Raw genomic sequence first — 20,223 nt, forward strand, 5'->3', positions numbered from 1 at the left:
ATTGTCATCCAGAATTAATTCCACCGTACATCTCAGATAACAACTAACCTCCAAATGGTCTTTTTTTCCATAAGGTTTACAAACCCGAATCCACTATAGTAAGTAATTCTAGAAAATGAACGAACATTGCCATTTACAATGTACTAAAACACCCCAAAACACACAATACGTACTCTCTTGGAAGGATGGTTTCATTTTAAGTCTTTTATGATAGGCTATCAAGACACATTGCACAACTGTGTTCTTTAGTTTTGCTTCTACACTTCAATAGCCAATTTAATCCTCTAATACATGGTTGTTCCATCTTCATATTCTTACAAAGAGATAGGATAAGCAAAATCCTGAAACCTACTTTTAGCAAGTAGTCAAGTAAAATACTATCATTAAGTAACAATGAAGTGTTTGTAATATAGTAGCAGAATACACAATCCAGCTGCTTATATAGTTTAAATCAGTATGATGTTATAGATGTTCAAGTTATATTTCTGTACTGCCCATATAATAGCACTGCCAAGAAAAATCAGTGTTTCCCATATATTAAAAGACGCTTTACAAATGCCACTTAGCTCTAAATATTTGGTAACATGTACTCAATTATGACTGAATAATAGTTTAGACTTACTGATCGCACCACTTCGCTAATCAAAATGACTGGCGTTCTCTTGCTAGGGTTTGATGGCAGTATCCACTGACTATACAGTTCAAGCAAGAACTGAGAACAAGAATGTATATCCACACCAGCCCGGTGCTTCCTGCAAGGCACAATATGTAAGTGTTAAAATGGCTATTCTTAAGCCCTGCTCAAATACCTGATTTGAAATAATACAGTTATTTACTAGCGTCCAGTTTATAAACCCAGCTTATTGAACTCGACATGAAGAGGTAAAAGCTTATTAATAAAGTCAAAGGAGAGACAAGAAAAAAATAAGACACCTGGTATTAATAGGAGAGGTTGGTGGTGAGGAAGGAGCAAGTACATCGTTCTCATCTTCTTCATCCTCACCCCACTCTTCTTCTCTCAATGGAGTGATATTATTTCCTAACCATATGGAGTGTATAGAGACCTTGCAAGACAAAATAATAGAAAAGAAGCACAACTTTTAACACCCTCATAGTCAGATTAGAAAAATCTTAGAATCCCAATACACAGCGTGAAATAACATTTACATGAACTGCACATCACTTAAAATTATCATTTTTTTTCAAAACCTTTTTTAAGACTTTAGTTTAACTCACTTTAAGCTGTATGGCACAGCAAAAACAGTAGCACCATGCCCTTAGTACAGCAAAATAGGTGATGCTGAAAGCAGCATCTGGCTAACCTGTAAGCATGCACTAACAATGTGCATGCATCATCTCAAAGTCAACATACCAGATCTAAAATCTAAAGCAAAGTATAAATATTTACAATTCATATCAAGCAAGCAAATAATTCAGAAAGAACTGTAACAACTGCAGTTCAATAGAAAACACATTCCTAACTCTACTCAAACCATAACTCAGTATGTCTGATTGCAATATAACCTTTCTTCTGAAACCAGACAAGACTAAGATTTCAAGTCTTCTGACTTAGGCTAGATAAACAATTATCTACAAAGAAGAAAACGTATTAGTTCTTTTTTGAGTTTTACTTATAAAATTAAAGTTTCAGAACAATCAGACCTGCTGATGGCATTTCATAAATGATCTGTCTGAAGATGCCAAAACAGAATCGGCACTTCCTGTGTTTCAAGACTTCTTTCTTAGACAAAAATTCATCCTTACATAGAATTCTTTTTCATGTTAAGCAAAAATATACACACATTTATTTATTTTTCTAATAAATTGTCTAATGCCTAGTATTGTTATAGAGTTAACAGTTTTTGTAAATAACACATAGTGTCTGTAGACCTGCAAATACTGAATATTAGGATCTCAAGAGAACATACGGATGCCTAGAGACAGACAAATGATCATTTAGTCTTCCCTACACAAAAGATTCCTCAAGAAAAATAATGTCATCTGAGTTCAGTATTTAAGTTTTTTTCACTACTACATCCCATTCAAATAGTGAAACAAGTACTACATTTAAAACTTATATGTAACTTTACATAATGACTAATTTTTTTAAGGAGATAAATAACTGGATAAGGACTATTTTTTTATTCACTGTATGTAGTGCTAATTTTCCAGTGAAATTTATGTCCCTGCGCTGGTTTATTTAAAATTAAAACAACATTGCTTATTTTATGTCCAGTGATTTTTCGTTTCCTAAGGACTACCGCGAGCATGCAATAGCAAATTAAAATCCAAAAGTTAAAGTGGAAGCTAACGCTACAAGAGCTCTTTAACACACAAGGCTGAAAAGTACAACTCAATAGCTGGCTCATGGGTAGACCTCACAAAACCAAAAATTCCACGAGACATGGGGTCAGCTGGCTGAGAGGAGTCACCCAGTTATGATCTACCCTGCATCACTCAGAGCTTTTAGTTTACGTTTGATGTTAAGCAATGTCTCAACTGAATTTTCACAAACTAGAAGAAATGTAACAAAAGTCAAGTTCAAAGTTAAGGTTTTAACAAACCTGTCCCAGTTTATAATCCATATCTCCTATTTCTCGTTCAGTATTGATCTGCAGTAAGAGTTTTTCATGGCTGATAAGAGCACCTATAACAAAACAGAAAACAAATTTTTAAAACATGCATGACAAAGTAGATGTGAAAATGGCCTCATTTCCTGCAAACTGGATTTCAAATAAATTTGTAAGAATATCTTTTCTACTTTTTTATATTTAAAAGAAATTCACTCTCCCCTTCCCCCCCCAGGCACTTTACCTGTAGTAGCAGGAGAAAGTGATGGAACAGGGTCCCAAGCTTGGTATAAGTGATGAGTAGCAATATTATCTCTCTTAGATACCATTGCTTGGATTTCCTGTTCAACAATTCCCCTGATAACACTTAGCTTCCTCCCAAACCTGAAAGCAAGAGAAATCAATTTAAGTACATTTTCCCTTTAACTTTTTTGTGCAAGTCTGACTAGTTTACAATGTTATGTGTCTATGCTTATTTTCATTATCAGGGATGCTAAAACTGAGAAATGTTGACAAATACATTCTGCACACTGTTTACTAGATTTTAATAAGACATTGTCTTTTTCAGGTACTGTCTTTTAACTCAGCAGGTTCATGATGCTAAGTCCACATAACTTCTATGTAAACAGATCCATCTGTATACACTCTTGCTTAGAAAATACAGTCTATACATATTTTTGCTACAGCTAGATTAAGCAATTGTAATTATTTTTTAATCACAAGTATAACTTTTAGGCATTTTAAAACAAGTAAAAAAATACCTTGTGTCCAGAGCTTTTAAAGCTTTGTTGCGGGGCTGCTGTTCCAAACAGCTAACTGCTGGATTGCCTGCAACAGGTATTGTCATTGCACTCAGCACCAAGGAAGTTATGGCTTGTACTGCAAGAACGTTAATTTGTGTCCTCTCTGTATCCTCCTGTAAAATGAACTTACTGTAATTTGAATTGTAAAAAAAAAAATATTCTGAAAATCAATCAGTTTGTCACCTTCCACTAAGTTATCATTAGTAAGCCTGACATCTAGACTTCTTCCCATCCAGATATCTAGCTGACACAAACAATACAAACAGAGCACTGTGGCTGTAGCAGCAACACATCCTTCTGTCTCATCAGCCATTCTGCATGCATCCTCTCTTATCTGAACAGCATTACAACCTCTGAAAGTTCCAGAATGGACATATTAAGTGTTTAGTTTCTTTTTTCTGTATCTACCTGTTAGTTACCTGTTAAAACAAAGCATCAAATAAGACCAAATCTGAGTTGGAAACTCTTCAGAGAAAGATCCATGTTAACTGTTTCTAGTAACTCCCTGTTTAGGAGCAAAACTCAACCTCAAAATGAATTTTCAGCAGCATTTTTCTGGGGATCATTATCCAGATGCATCCAATGTTTCTTCTAAACCAAGATGCTACATATTCAATATTTAGCACCACTGTAAAAGTGTGAGAAAACTGTAACACAACTTTCTTAAAATATTGGGTTAGATTCAATCCATTATTCATACTTGAGGCACTGCCGTTTTTCCCCAATAGAAGTAATTGGAACTACACACATTGCATCAACTACTTTGCCCCTGTAAATCATCATCACTGTAGTAGTCTGTTTCTTTCCCGTTTAAAAAAAAAACAAACCTCTTGAAATAAACTTCTGCCGCTGTTGGTTGTAACTCACTCTCCCTGTGCTGATGGTAGCAAGAATCTTTGCAGTACTTTTAACTTTTTTGCTCACAACTGTTTATCATCAGTACTTTGACTAAATCAGGTTTTTTAGAGACTAAAATTAGAACAGCACAAACACTTGTAGATTCTGAAGTGGCAGGATGCTTTTCATTTTTTGCTTTCATAGTATACATTCTGATTCCTTCTTGGAAGTATCAGACCAGAAGAGAGTCTGAACTTTTTTAGAAAACATAAGATGGTAACAAATTTTCAATTCTTTTTTTTAAAAAAGAATCTTGTATTTTTATTTCAGAAAATATTAACATACTGATATTTATACTAGTGCTTAAAATGTTTATAATTTTGAACATCTTAGTCTTCCTTGGAAAGTAAAGGAGCAGTATTACTCCTGTTTTACAAATAAACACTCTCTATGTGACAGATAAGGAACTACCAATAGCTAGGTCGCCTTAAGTATGATCCAACATGACCATTATGTAGAAAAGAGTTAAGTCAAAAATTCTGCAGGCTGCAAAACAAGCGTCCAAGTCTGTCTAACAGAAAATGCTAACCCATGGAAGAGGTATGATGATGCCTTACTCCATTCTGGAGTCTGACACCTAGGAAGCAAGGAAAACAAACCCCTTTGCTACCCAGGATCCACTATTTGTGCTTTACAGGTTTATTAATAGAAACATTTTTCTTAGTTTAAGTAAAATTTAATTTTAAAAAAAATCAGTGAATGACATTACTTCTTGTTGGTTCTCTTCTTGGTCCATTACAATAGGCTGAGTTACAAGCACACCAAGCAAAGTAGCCCAAGTCTCTTCAAACTGAGTACGGCTGATCCATCCTATGGAAACACTCAGAGATAGCCATTTATGTCTTAACACAAACTTAAACATGAAAAGGCATTAAGAAATGGTACATCGTTTCCATAGATTTAGTTTCACACCATTTCTTATTTGATTTGGCATTTGTTGTAATCACTACAGCTTAAATTTAAACTGTTCTATTTTAGGAAGTGATGAGCCATTTAGAAGGGTTGTGCACATTATTATTTAAATGGTCCTGTTCAGTTTGTTTCTTGTATACATTTAAATACTTTGATTGTCCAACTTTCAAAGTATTGAGATCTATCAGGTTTTCACAACACAGAAAATCATCCAGAAAACTGGCCAACTCTCACGGGAAAGTAAGTTGTGGAGAATCCCGTAACGATCCAAGAAAACTTCATGCCCTAAAAGCAAAATGACTGAATTGCCTAGAAATAGGCCATTAAAATTGAAGCACTTCTCAAAAAGTTTTTCCAAACAGATTTTTACCTATAAAAGACTGCAAAGGATTCCTGAATAACACCTTGCAGTTTATACTAATGATATCTAAAGAATAAAAAATGAGAATGTCATCTCTAGGCGTTAGAGTGATCAAACAGAAATCGGTGCTACACCACGAGTCAGTCAAATATTAACCCATAGATCAGAGAGGGGGGAAAAAAAACCAAAAAACTTCCATAAGCATATGGAACATTTGATGCATTACCCTTGACAGTCTCATCTGTTGACAAAGACTTGAACTCTTAAGCCTCACTGCTCTTGTTCAGTAAACCTTAACATATCCAGAAGCTTTAAAGTGACAGCATCTCATTTAAAATATTGCAAGTGTGGCACTAAACTCCATTTATATACTATGCATGAATAAAAAAAAAGGGGGGGAAGCAAAATATTCTCAAACATACTGTCAAGTGTATGCTCCAGAAAACAAGGGGCCATTCTATGAAAGCACACTGAAATCACATCCCTGAGTTGGAATAGTTTTTGGCTTTATTTCTGTAGTTTATAACTTTTTCTCTGCATTGAGCAAAATGTAAGAATTATTGCAGCACAGTTACTAACCCACTCTGAAATACTATCTCTCTTCCACATAAGCAACAAAAGTAAACAAGTAGTACCAGATTCAGTTATTCAGTAACTTCACAACACAGGTAAATGCCTAATAAGAGCCAACTGTATTAGTTTTTAATTTTGTACATACCTAGTGTATTAATGCGATAGATGAACTCCTTAAAGATTTCTTTTTCTTGAAGAAATTCTACTGGGATTTCAGGAAAAATTGTGCCGAAATCACCTGCAGGCTTTGGTGACCAGCCTAATTTCCAGACCTGAAGAAACATAAAGGAAATCTACTTACCCAAAACAGAAATAATATTAATATGACAGCTATAAATATATATGTACCATTCAAAAGCAATGAGACATCAGTAAATAAAGTGATTCTCCCACATACAAAAAAAACTTAGAGAAAGATACATATTTGACACAGCTAATACACATTTTACATTGTATTTCTAGTTTGGGGGGTTTTTTTGCATATTTCCCATTATGAATTAATTACTCAGTCCCACTGTCCATGTTTGGATACGAAAGCAAGTAAGTTCCTGTCATTTTTTTCTGTTTAGTATTTAAGTGCCAGGTGACTCCTAGATTGTGCAGAAATGATGCTGAAAAGTAATTCAGGGAAAATAGTTCACATACTATTGATGCCTGAAAAAGCACGAAGATACATCCGAGAGTGGGCAACAAAGTCTCAATCAAAAAAATTAGTATCTTTTGACATCCCCTCAAAACCAGAGTGCTGAGAAACAGAGAAAGGCCACAGAAATGGCCTTGCACATATCAGGAAACTCCCTTTTGCTCTACCTAATAAGCATCTGGAAATGTTTCCAATAATGGTTTTGAAGTTTGCAAAACAAAGCCATTTCATAGTACTAACAATACATGGAGGTAACAATGAGGTGTTCTTAAATCCATGTTACATCGGCCAAAAAGAAAAGGTTGAAATACCTTGTCTAAAAGATCCAGGATGAGTTAGGAAAGAATGATAATACCTAATCCAAAAGTATCTGCATGGCATACCCTAGTATGGTACCACACACAAATACCTGAGTTAGTTCAGACACTAATTCAGACACGTCAGCACCATTGTATCGTTGTGGTGCTTAGCATGACAAAAACTGAATTTATCAATTCAGGTGTCATAGAGAAAGTAGCAGTGTAGATTCTGCACTCTTTCCAGGTTAAGCTATCCCACTGAGGAGGAGGAGATATTAGCCCTAACAAAGCACTCAAGTCACTGCTTGCTTTTCCTTTCTTAAACTACAACCTGGACATTCCTTCACATATGAATGTAAGGAGCAACTACACTCCTTTCTAATCAAATCTCTGATTCCAAAGTGAACTCTTATTTTATATCTTTACAATGTTTTGCTACTCGGTATTTAAAAAGACAAACTAACTGACCAAACTAGCTAAAGGTTGCAGTCCTACTGACATATAACTTAAGATGCAGCACCATATTGGTTTTCAAAAAGTTGTTCAATAGCTTTTAAAGTCCTGAAAACAAAGCATAATGAACATACCAAGGGAGGTACTCTTGTGTAACTGTTCACTAGAGGCAGCCTTGCTAAACTGATGATGATGTTCTTGAGGACAGGAGTAAGAAATGCCGGGATACTGCTGTTTCTTTTGTGCCCCAGTGCCAAGACAGTCTGTAAGCATTCCACCATCTCAGCCACCATTTCACAAGCTGCAGTAATGTGTTTAGTTTCTTTGTTGGGAGAAAAAGAAATTCAGTTTTATGAAGTCTATTCAAAAGACACATGATTTAAAAAGATACAGAAAACCAAAAACTGCTTAATGAAAGAGTATGTTGACTAAAAAGGACAAAACCACAATAAGGATATATACAAAGAAAAATTCTACAACATTTCAGCTAGTTGAAGATTACTACTACCACCCTCCCTGCAATGGCTTGCATTGTTTGCCAGTCTCGGTGCTGGAGATTACCAGTACCTGTCAGCAGAGCAGCTCACTTGCTAACCCCAGCAAGAACAGGCCACACTGAATAGAGCATTTGTGAGAATTTAAAGTGACCCAATTAATCTGTTTCATGAGAAAACAGTCTCATAGCTGGCTCTACGCTAAATCTGACAAGAAGGTAATTTCTGTAGATGGAAGTGGTATCTTACTGTACGAGCACAGCTGACTATGGAAGACAATGCTGTCCACGCTCAAGGACTACACTTGACTTTCACTTCAACGTAGTGCTCCTATACTGTAGAAGGGCAGATAATGTATCTGCCACTCTTCAGAAGAAATATAAACAATTCTACCTCTCCCACATGAAATTTAAAAATCCCACAACACTAAAAAGCTCAGTCTGCAGCATGCTGCAGAGCTAACAGAATACCCCAAAAGAAAAATCTGCATTAATGTTTAACTTACAAGAAAAAAAACCCAACTATACCTGTCAAAAATGTCAACCTATATTTAATAAACATTCAAATACAAATAAGGTCTCAGAGGAACTCTCATTGATAAAAAAAAAATAGTAATGGAAAGGGTACCTACAAATATTTCTTCAGTGAAAGTATAAGGCAAAAGTGGAATTCACCGTTTACTTACTCTGTGTGTTTGAATCAACTTCAACCTCACTCAAGGCTTTTGAAGTATTCTTCTTTCTTTCAGGACTAAGAAGTTGATTACCAGGTTCAACAGCAACTGAATTACACAAAAATATTTAAAAGATACAGCCATTACATATCTCATATTCCATTTTTCTCCGCAAAACCACATAGTGGTCAAATATTTAACATCTCCAAGGCATCTGCCAAGTTCAAAAGTAAACACAAAATCTTAAATGAGAAATTAAAGTAGTAAAAATAAATTTATCATCAAAGAAATAATTAAAAAGGACTCAGAGGAAATATTCCAGACACCTAGCATTTGATCAGTGATGACTGACAATCTATTAAGAAAATTTTCTCATAGATGTTCAAATTGGACTCACCTGCTTCTATGATAAATCTAATGCAATTAATTAAGGAGCAAGCATGTGTCACATTAGCTGCAGAAGCCAGCAAATTCCAGAGACTAGGCTGCTGTAATGTCAGACAGCAACAATCCAGAGCAGCTTGAAGATCTACACTTAATGGAATCTGGTCATGCATTAAATGCCATGATAGTGCCTGTGCAAAAATAAAAGTTTCCCATTAATAGCAAACTCTTGCAACAGAAGAACTTATAACCAGCCAAAGGTGGGTTTTGTTTTGGTTCTTTGGGTTTGTTTTTTTTATTCAGCAACATGTAAAGTTTTATTAGCAAGTTGTGTTGAATTTTTTTCCTGAGAGAACAGAACTTATTTTAAGTACAAGAAAATTATGAGCATTATATACTGTTTATTCAGTGTCCCAAAGATCAATGCAGGTCCATTCTCTGAAATGCCAAGATGATTCCATCATTCAGCCAACCTCTTCTTGTAAAAAGCTGCCCTTGTCCCATAAGCCCACCTGATTTACTAACACAGGTCAAATAAAATAACCACTGAAGAAATTTCTACAGTTAAGACAAGAAAATTGCCCAGATCAAAAGCTACTCAATGGTGATCAGTTTAAATCAAAGTTGATCCCTCTCCCAACATTTCATCACATCTTTAATTATGCTGTAGTTTCTTACCTCTACTGACATAACTACGAATTTCAGGATATCATCCTCTTTGTCAGGAGGAACACGGAGACCAGCTGGTAGTTTTGAGAGCAACAACAAATACTGAGCCAGTGCACGACAAAGAGTCATCATAGACTGATACATCATCTCATCTCCTATAAAATAAGACTGGATGAAATCTAGCAGTTCAAATTTTTTCCCCTCAATAAATGCTTTTCAGAATTATTTCATAAGCACTTCTATGCCAGGTATCTTGATTGTTTAAAGCAGTAAGTTCATGTATTCACAAGATATCTGTAAAGTACCTTTGCAGAGGAAAGAATAAACTTAAAAAGACGATTATTTCTATTACCAAAGATATCGCTTAGTTTTTTCCAGTAGGCTGATGGCTCAGTTGGCAACAGTGGTTGAAAAATCTGGTGGATGGCAGGAAGGTTTTGTACAGTGGTAGACACATGATCCAGAGTTACCCTCCGAGCTGTTTCAAAGAAGCTACTCTTCTGGTCTCTTGATATTTCATTCATGCCAAGGCTTAAACAAGGTGCTAACAAGCTTAGGTTGAATTCCTGAAATCAAATAGTGAATAATAAGTAAAGGAATTGCTCTTAAAGAGAAGCTCAGTATCTGATGGTACTATTCTGGAATACTAATATGGTGGTAAATTAACAGTTTATTAATTAACTAACTTATTATTATGACCTCTGCTCTATTGTGGTGTAACAATACCATAATTAAGCCCGTATCCATTCCATGATCTGTTAAACCATGACACATTTAAATTTCAGACATTACTGTACTGGAAAGAAAAATCAGTAAGCTTATTCGAAATTTTCAGAACAATATATGAATAAAGCTTAACAATGACCTATATATAAGGAATCTTCAAGCAATATGTTTTCAAACAAATAAGTCAAACAATCTTTTTAAAAAGTTTCCCACTATTATTTCTGCATACCAGCAGCAAATGTAATGTAGAGAATTTGAACAAAATACGTTCTGAGAAAAAGTAATAGATACAAGTTGTCCTTGTACCAGATTTACTGTCTGTGGCCTGTTAGTGGCATATTGCAAGTCACCTAGCACAGATATTTAAAAGGTTACAGAAACATCTGGCCTTGTAAGAGACTGTATGGCAAAATGAGAAGTTCATGTAAAATGGTAAAACTGGATTTTTGTGATTGCAATACATAAACTAACCTTCACTTCCACTCTATACACCCAACCTGCACTACTAGAAAGCTACTATTAGCAGCATTGCTAGACACAAATGAAACACCTACTATTTTAGTTTCCAAAATGAAGTGACATTCAAGAAGTAAACTACCGGTATTATATAAATTTGAAGTGTTTACATTTAAGAATCTAATCTATTAATACTACCAATAAGAATATTAGAAATAATTACATCCTCTTCAGCTGATTGTGTTTCATCTAACAAAGAAGTTACCTTGCTGGTCATGAAGGAGTTCAGGTCAGGCTGAGGAATCCTATTTACCAGCTCTGCGCCTTCTAGCAGTGCTGAGTCAGACTTGATGCAACACTGTGACCTCACTAGTGACACATACCAGTCCTTTAATAATTAAAAAAAGAAATTTGTTACATATTTGTTTTCAGAAAATAATACAGTTCATGGGGGCAGGGGGAGAACTGCAGATTGGCATTGAATTGCGGTCCGTTTAAGAGATCACTAGGCCACATTAATGTCAAAAAAACTCAAAGAAAAAAAGCAAGGCAAAACAGACAACTGGTGAATGAACCATCTTAAACTACACCAATGGGTGTCCACTGGCAAGTTGTTTATTTCCATAGAGTCTGCACAGGAAACAAGGAAAAAAGAAGCTTAAAATATAGCACAGGCGTATGTATTAGGATCCTAAAGCTGAGGAGAATATCTAGAAAAAAAAAGCCTGGAATACTCAGTAGTCATACAAACATAACAGTAATAGCAAAAAAACCAATACTGTAACCAAGGAAGAAGAGTCTTCAGATTCAAATAAATCAGCAGACAAAGATAACATCTATCTTTTAACACACACTGAAATAAATGAAGACCATTACACATCACTGCAGATGTACTCCTTAAATTATTAGCGATGAGCCTACAGGAATTAGTTAATAATATAACTAATTTAACTAAGGAATATGAAGAGGCTCAGTCACCCCTTTTCTGTGTTTTCTCTCTCGTAACTGGACATCCTGAATTTGCTGATATTAATTAGAATGCAATTAAGCTTGTCAGAGTTCAAGGAGCATCTGGATGACACTCTTAGTCATATGGTTTAATTTTAGGTAGTCCTGCAAGGAGCAGGGAGTTAGACACTATGATCCTTATGGGTACTTTCCAACTTGAGATAGCCTATGATTCTATGAACTATGTAGGGGTTGCGGAGGAAGCATACAAAAACTACTTCCTTTGTGCAGGATTTAGAGTTACAAAGGAAGGAGATTTTTTTGGTTAATTTGAAGACACAAAGCTATGGGTGAATGGTTTCTGGGCACAAAGAGTGTTTCCTCCTGCTGTCTAAGTAGCTCTCAATCTCTCTCCTAAGTCAATGGGTTCCTCGACTACTTATCAGTCTCCTCCAAACTGTCAGCTAATGAAATAATTTTTGCCATCTTGGTTACATACGTTTCCTATTACTGTGTATCACTGTAGAACACGAAGGAATGAAAAGGAGAAATTATCTCTGCCATGGGACAAACTCCAAAGAAAGACACAGGGCCCAAAAGGCTTGCTCTTAGCCTCCCACCCACTTTGAAATAAATGCATCTAAGTACATGAAAGACAGAAACAGTTATGTAGTCATGATTGTTCTCTGAAAGTAATTTAAAGCTGAGAAGTGGAAACCGAGAAGTAATGCTTAATTTCCAAGAGACAACCAACAGTTTTCAGCAAATGAATAAAACTGATCACTGCAGTAAACACATTAAGAAAACAAGTAAAAGTATTTATCTGTCTTTACTGAACCTTATATAAATCTTTCCACTAAAATTATGCAAAGAAACAAAACTTGATAGTTTTTCACAGCACCGTCAACATAACAAACATCTATGCATGTGCTAATTCTTCATCTTAAGTTCAACAGTCAGCCAACACATATGAAATCATTCACTGATCTATATTTGAGATTGACTGACAATTCTGAGAACATTAACTGCATAGTAAAAATAAGCTGTATTTAAATATTTTGTAATGAGCAACAACTTGTTTACAGCCAAGGCACTTTTAGTGACTCTTTCTAAACATAACCTTACTTTGTCTAGAATTACATTCTCTAAAGCTGGTTGGTCTTCTCCATCTAGGGGGTGTGAGGTAACCAGAGGTGAAGGACTAGTTGTGTCCGGTGCTACCATAAGACGAAACCTATCCAAGAGCGAGTAAAGTCTTTGGTGTCTGAAAATTGAAGAACACATTAGCAGAGAGTTAACTTACTCAGTTTTGTAAATCATTTAAAGATAGAAAGACATCCAGTGAGCCAATTCTAATCCTGGGAGAGAAAAGCAGTAGGGTCTTAAGTTCTTTGTTGGATATATGCAGTCATATGATGCAAAACCACAAATTTCACCAGCTATCAGTAAGAAAAACCAAATGAACTCAGCACAATCAACAATAAAGATTTAAAATTAGTTTAGATTTAAAATTTGTACATGTACATTTGTACATAAAATGCAAGGTGTTCAGTTTTCTTTATGCAGTAAATCTTTTTAATGAGTAAGAAGAATCAAAGTTAGTGTACAGATTATTTGATTGCAGACAAATACGTTCTAACAGATACCAAACAAGAATCGACTACAACTGAACTTTTTTTTTTTTTTTTAAATATATTAAGAATTCCAGTTTGTAGATTTATGTCAGTGTCAGGGTTTTTTTCTGTTACGTTGGGGTTTGTTTGTTTTGGGGGTTTTTTGGGGGGGGGGTGGTGGTGTTTGTTTTTTTCATTACTGTTATCAAGACATTGTATAAAGTCATTTGGAGATTTTGGAATTTTTTAAAAATTCAAACGTAACATTACCTATGAAGACACATTGCTATCAATCTACTGCAGTCTTGGGCTTTAGATTCTTTCCACCTACTTCTTTCTTATTTCAGTCAACAGATATTAACCTCAAACAGCAATGACATCAAGAGGAGTAAATTAGGCTCTTACTAACATTAAATAAAGCTTTTTCAAAAATGGAGTAATTTGCTCCTTTTTGTAACAGCAGTTTAAACAGCTGGGAGACTAAACAGTTAAAAGTTTTAACACAGTTGCTTGGAAAAAACACCACCAAAACAAAACAAAAAACCAGCCCACCCAGCTTGGACTCACAAAGTTCTCCAAAAGTTAGAGGAAAATAAAGTTCTTTTCAGTTATGTAGCTTTTGTCAAGGAATTAATTTACAGTTGCTGTCTCTCAAAAGTTAAATACTGAGTGGGATGCAGGAGAGAGAATTTGATGCCTTCAAGCCTTTAGCTTGCTTTAATCCTTAAGTATATTGCAAATTCAACTCGGCCAACATGACTGTCCTTGTGCCAGAATATGCCTGCATCTCCTAAGAGAGGCTTTACTCCTGTTTTATTTCCAAAAAGGACCCACTATCTTAAGAAAAAACCCAAACATAGGAAAAAAGAATTAACACAATTAGTACTAGAACATTACTTAGTCTGGCTTTTTAACATGTATTGGTATTATTTACCTTGTTGCTAGTCCACTGTTTTGAAGGTATTCCTGAATTCTATCCAGTTCTTCAACTGGTAACTGAGTCATGCTGTTCTATAGAAGAGAGTCACAAGAATTTTATAGGACAGAAATAAGTAAAATACCTATAGGTACTTTGAACAGATTAGGAAAATTATAGGCAGATAAAGTGAAACGTAAACATTCATGTATCTATATATTAAATGAAAAAAATTTCTTTTGCAATGAAATCACTTAAACATCATATTTTGATGTACTTTAAATCATTACACTTGATTACATTGCTAGCACTACCCAATCTTATTTACAAATGAATACATTTATCTTTACCTGTAAAGTTGCAGCCAAAAGCATTTCTACCCGACGGCAAGCCAGTGTGTCAACCATGCGAGCAAGCACACGGAACGGAGTACACAGAAGCTTATCCACATATAATGTTAAGACGGCCCCAGACTGGCTGAGATGTATTCCCTCTAAGCACTGTAAAGTCTTCTTCAGAGTTGTGGGCTAGGTGTTAAAACAAAACAAAACAGAACAACAGAGGAAAAAAAAAAAGCAATCAATTGGAATACAAAGATCTTAAAGCTAAAAGGAAAGGCATTTAGAAAAAACTATAGCAGACAACTAGCTGCTCGATATAATAATCTACATATGAATAGGTTTGAGTTACTGGGTTATTTAATTAATATGAACACTAAGTTGTTTGATGTTTAACTGTAAAAGCTTACTCTTAAAAGTAAGCAAAAAGGAGGGAGCAAAACTTAGGGAAAAAAGCTAGAGAGGCTTAAGTGGAATTGTAGAAAGCTTTGAAAACAATGAGAAGCTTGAACTCTTGCTGGACAAAGATAGGAACATGAGCATAGTCAAGACAAGAGACAATACAAAAATCCAGATAAGCATTAGGGATTTTTTTTTGAGCACGTGTTTAATCATAGGAACAGGATTAAAAGGGGGTGCAAAGAATTTTTTAAAAATTTTTTATTCTTTTAAATATGAGCACCAATTCAGCACCAATAATCTAAAGGAAGAAACACAAACTAGTTTGACTCATGGAACCAACCTGGTTTTAGAACAGACTGTAAATACCAGCTATTTCAATTTTACTAACTTTTCTGATTATCACCAAACATTTCACAGATTGACATCTTCCATTCAAACACATTTAGTTTAGTTCATTCTACCAATTCTCAGACACTAAAGCCCAGATTCATCTCACCTAACATTAAAGTGTTTTACTCACATGCCTAAAGCACTAATGCAGTTGCACTAGATTTGCATAGAGACAATGGGAAGAGACAGGAAAGGTTACCAGGCTATTCAGGGTGCAGTGGCATCTCCCAGCATTAGCTCTAGAGGAAGCCCAGCAAATGACATTTCCTACCTAGCAAGTTCCCAAGATTAAGAGGGATGCATACAACCTTACATCCCTATAAAACATCATCTACTCCTTTTCGTTTGAAAACTAAAATAATCAACAGAAATCATACACTGAATTTCTGAAGCAGTATTTCCATCACTTGTGGGGTAGATCAGTGGGGACGGCACAAGCTTGCAAATAATTTTCATGTTGTTAGGGCCTATGAAGATGGACTGGTTCCTATTCCTGCCTCTGTAGTTAGTAGTTCTGTTATTTATACTACCAAGGCACTGAAATCAAAGATGAAAGTTACAGCTTTAATTTACCCTTCAGATATTTATTGTGCAGGGGTAATACCCAGGAAGGAAGGAAAGCAGCTTACCCAACTATCTGAATTCATAGATTTGATGGATTGGAACACATCGGATGCTGAAGTTGCTAATACATTATAAGGTTTGCTGTTTGTATTTTTAAAGAAGTAACTTTAAAAGTAAAATAAGTTGATAAATGACCCAGAAATGTCAGAATTTGCATACTTATCAGTTAAACTTACACTGAAATAAGTGACTTTATTGTTTAAAAAAGTAAAAAAGTTAAACTTACAGCTGCAAGATTTTCACACCGTGATTGAATGGCCTGGATAAAGAGACCACTGGCTGCTGAATTCCTGTGAACTGCACTAATAAAGTCTTGTACTGGAGGCTCATGGGACAGATTAATCAAGTCTTGAACATGATTCACAATAAGCCAGGTCAAGTGTTCTGAATCATGTAGGTTTTGACACTGAAGGGGAAAAAATGAAAATCTGATTCCAGTAATACCCATGTTGAGCATTTAATTACTAAAAACTTCATCTGACACAATGTGAAGTTTTTCATATATAATTCTGGTAGCTATTTTAAAATAATGGCATAAAGCATCTATATTTTAATATCACCATCATTATTTTTACATGACACATTTTCTAAATGCTTTTGATCTTGTTGCAAATTAAGAGATTTATAATGAATTTGTAAATTATCTTCTTTAAAACACTAAAAATCCAGGTTAGAAACAAGTAAATTGAGAAGGTTAATTCAAAGATGTTGCTTTTAATGAAATGCTGTTAGAAATAAACATGCACATACACAGTCTTCTTGTAAAACGTGATTTTTGTTAGGCTTCTTTTTAAAGATTTCTTATTACTACTGGCCTTAAACACAAGATGAATAATTTCTGGAAAGCAAATCCAAAGAGATCTGTCAATAATTAATTTTAAACCTACAGAGGCTGTGTGTATATCACCAAACAGTGGAATGCAACATGAAAAGGTCTGTAGAGCTAACCAGGTGATGCTGATAGGCTGACAGTGCCCAGTAAAGAGAGTTTTGGAGGGTTTTACCCTTGGACTATCTCTAATCTGACTCTGGTGACTGAAAATCCATTAGTACTTAAAAGAGCTTCTTAAACATAGCTTTTGGTTTAGTTGAATCTGAAAGGAATGCAGTTTGCTTTTCCCAAAACTGCTCTGCAACGCAAACCAAACTGCAATACTAGATATTTCGGGAAGATTCACTTCAAAAGTTCCCAATGAACTAAAATGCTAATATTGAGGCAGCAAGAGGCCAAAGCCACAGGAACTACTCTCATTAGAGAAGCAAAACAGAAGTTAAATATTAATGTAAAACCTCCCAAGGTATAGAGACATAAATTTGTTGTCTCCTAGACACTGTGCACTGCTACTGATGTTGGGAAGTCTAACACTACTTCATGTGCTCCTAGCACGTCACAAGTAAGGGATATGATACCCAGCAGATAATTCTATTACCCACCACTATCCTTTCCAAGCCAAGAGAATTCTCAGTTCAGAACAGAAAAAAAATGCCAAATGAGATCATACCTAAGCTTACAGAAGCACCACCTGAAAATAAAATGACTAGTTTTATAAGTCTTCATTTTTCACTTGTGAACCAGATTCAGTTAATGCGCATCAGTAATAAAAGACTGTCACCATAATAAAATAACTCAAATCTATAGTTATAAAATTGTAATTCAAAACTTACAACGTAGTCACAGAAAAGAATGAGTGCTCCTCTTCTCACTATCTCTCGATTGCACATGCCACGTTTAGATTCTAAATCCGATTTATCGCTGTCTCCAGATATCTGAGGGCTAAGCAATTTAGTAGTAGAAAGACTGTGTCTCCTGCAAGAAATATTATATTTTGGTACTATTTTATTGCTATGGGTACTGAAACATTAACAATCAAATTGCTTGGAATATCCTACCAACGTCCTTACATAATATTTATTTTCCTAGAAATTTCATTCAAATATTAGACTGCTTTGAAGTAGACACTTTACTTTCCATCAGCTCTTTACTTTCTAACAATTGTAGTATCACTTTTTTGCTCCGTGCTTATTACTTCCTTGGACAGTCTGAAGAACTTCTGAAGAACTGAACACGTTATTTAAAAGAAAAACATGGGCTATTGCATCTCTGGTAAAATAACAGAACCTAATACTCTATTTTCTTCTCAAGCCAAAACAGTGTTCTTGATCACTTAGTGTAATGTCAGATTGAAAGTGATGCCCAACCCAGAAAAAATACAGGTGATATTGGTAAATCAAAAAAGATAACTGCAACAAATAGCAGGTGTCACCTTAGCTATTTTAGTTGCCCTACTTTGCTCATAAGCCTAGTACTTTCATGTTTCTTCAAATTAGAATAATATTTTTTCACATCATGAGGTTGAACTGAGGCAAGAATCTCACTTTGAGCAAGTATTGATCCGCTCATGTTGTAGAACAAGATTAGTCTTCCCTAACATTCACTGCACAAGCATCAGAAACGTCTCTCAAGTTAGTTGTTATTCTCCCTCTACAGTTAACACAGAGGGATACCCACCCACACATGGGGTATCTTCCTTACCCCCAGAGGACAAATCATTCCAATGCCTGACAGGTGGGATGAACTAACTTCAGACCAAGAGCACACTCATTTTAGACCAAATCCCCAAATTTCAGACAGCTAAAGTTAAGTGAGGTTACTATGGTGCTTGATACTAATGAATCAGCACGGTGCTGATACTATGTTTTGACAGGATTTAGTAACAGACCCACTGAGAACAGAGAACAGATATAACTATAGTTACAGTTATACTGATCAGATTGTATTTTCATAAACAACATTGGCTGGTTATTTGCTGGAAGGTGAAATACAAAGTCTCCACAGGAACACGAAATACTGAATATTTTGTTGTAGCTACTTCCATAATTTTAATTAAAAGTAGTACATGGATGAAGTTTTCTTGCCTTAAAAATAAACAGATTACCTGGCAGTTCTTTTGAGGAACAACTGAGTGCACGACACATTTCCTTAGTTTGAAAGGCATACTGACATCAGAACAGACAATATGTATACACGTAAAGTAAATGCAGAACTATCTATTTCAGAATCCAAATAGTACTATTCAACAGGCTGACAGGCTTAGCAGGAAAAAAGCCAGATTTTTAAAATATTATTTTAGCAAATATAATTGAGACACATTACTACTACTAAGGATCAAAAGCAAATCTTACTTTGGGGTTTGATGCACTTCTGACCACCAGTTGTAGTTGGTATAATTGACAAGAAGCAGAATTTGACACCAGAGAAGTACTAAAGAAGGATGCGTGGGAATCATGGACTGAACAAGGTCACTCAAACTTTCAAGGGTATAGAAACTACCATCAGATCCATCTCCTGTAAAAAGTCTGGTGGCTGCAGCTGTGATTCTTCTAAACATCCCTGAAAATAAAAGCATGTTAGAGTAACTATGCTCTAGTTTGAATTCTGAAGTTTTAAAATTATTCAGGGTACCCTGAGAATACAAAACTTGTTTCATAAGACGCTACCATTCCTGGAAGAAAGGTATATCCTAAGCAGTTTTACAAATGTAAGGCAAGTAATGGAGTTTGCCCAAGGGCAGTGTGTGTAAACCAATAACGATCAGCTCCCAAACTCAATAAATAATGATTTAGATAGGTTTCATTACAATTCTAGTCTATCTTCTCAACTTTTTCTCTGTCATCCATAAAAAAGTTTCTGATACGCAAATACCTTTACCAAATTTAAAACTGTTAATTACAGACCAGGATTTTGGGGTGGGGTTTTTTTTTGTTTGTTTTGTTTATAAAGTAAAATACAGAAGTTCTAATTAAGAACCATGCTGTAACTACTATTCTACATGCTAAGAAAGATTGCTTACAAGTAGCCTACTTCAGATGATGGCTTCTCAAATACATTTAGTTGAAACTAAACTGATACCCTTCCAACCAATTTCTAAAGTGCAAAAAGTAAATGTTTTTGAGTGGAGAAAAGTCATTACCCTGCATACTGAACACTTGGCACAAAAGCTGAATTTTGCTTTCTGACTTGCTGATTCTGTATTCACATGCCAGAACAAAGGGTGGGAAACCAAGGAAAATGAACAAAC

The 20,223-nt window shown here is 35.2% G+C and overlaps 1 protein-coding gene across 2 annotated transcripts in view; it reads right to left on the reverse strand.

Annotated features, from left to right (window-relative positions):
* The window catches only part of HTT (huntingtin), an 87,239-nt gene that overhangs the window by 12,911 nt on the left and 54,105 nt on the right, over positions 1-20,223 (reverse strand). For both annotated transcript variants that reach the window (XM_052780603.1, XM_052780602.1), the window contains 19 exons: positions 19,328-19,535; positions 17,810-17,951; positions 16,371-16,550; positions 14,741-14,917; positions 14,409-14,485; positions 12,987-13,125; positions 11,179-11,301; positions 10,084-10,297; positions 9,741-9,886; positions 9,076-9,253; positions 8,691-8,786; positions 7,646-7,833; positions 6,262-6,388; positions 4,980-5,080; positions 3,332-3,486; positions 2,815-2,954; positions 2,565-2,647; positions 934-1,064; positions 623-752 (listed from right to left, as the gene is read on the reverse strand). In XM_052780603.1, coding sequence (XP_052636563.1) covers positions 623-752; positions 934-1,064; positions 2,565-2,647; positions 2,815-2,954; positions 3,332-3,486; positions 4,980-5,080; positions 6,262-6,388; positions 7,646-7,833; positions 8,691-8,786; positions 9,076-9,253; positions 9,741-9,886; positions 10,084-10,297; positions 11,179-11,301; positions 12,987-13,125; positions 14,409-14,485; positions 14,741-14,917; positions 16,371-16,550; positions 17,810-17,951; positions 19,328-19,535 — 2,735 coding nt within the window. The remainder of the gene's footprint in view (positions 1-622; positions 753-933; positions 1,065-2,564; positions 2,648-2,814; positions 2,955-3,331; positions 3,487-4,979; positions 5,081-6,261; positions 6,389-7,645; positions 7,834-8,690; positions 8,787-9,075; positions 9,254-9,740; positions 9,887-10,083; positions 10,298-11,178; positions 11,302-12,986; positions 13,126-14,408; positions 14,486-14,740; positions 14,918-16,370; positions 16,551-17,809; positions 17,952-19,327; positions 19,536-20,223) is intronic.

The sequence above is a fragment of the Harpia harpyja genome, chromosome 2, assembly GCF_026419915.1.
Source record: "Harpia harpyja isolate bHarHar1 chromosome 2, bHarHar1 primary haplotype, whole genome shotgun sequence".
Lineage (NCBI taxonomy): Eukaryota > Metazoa > Chordata > Aves > Accipitriformes > Accipitridae > Harpia > Harpia harpyja.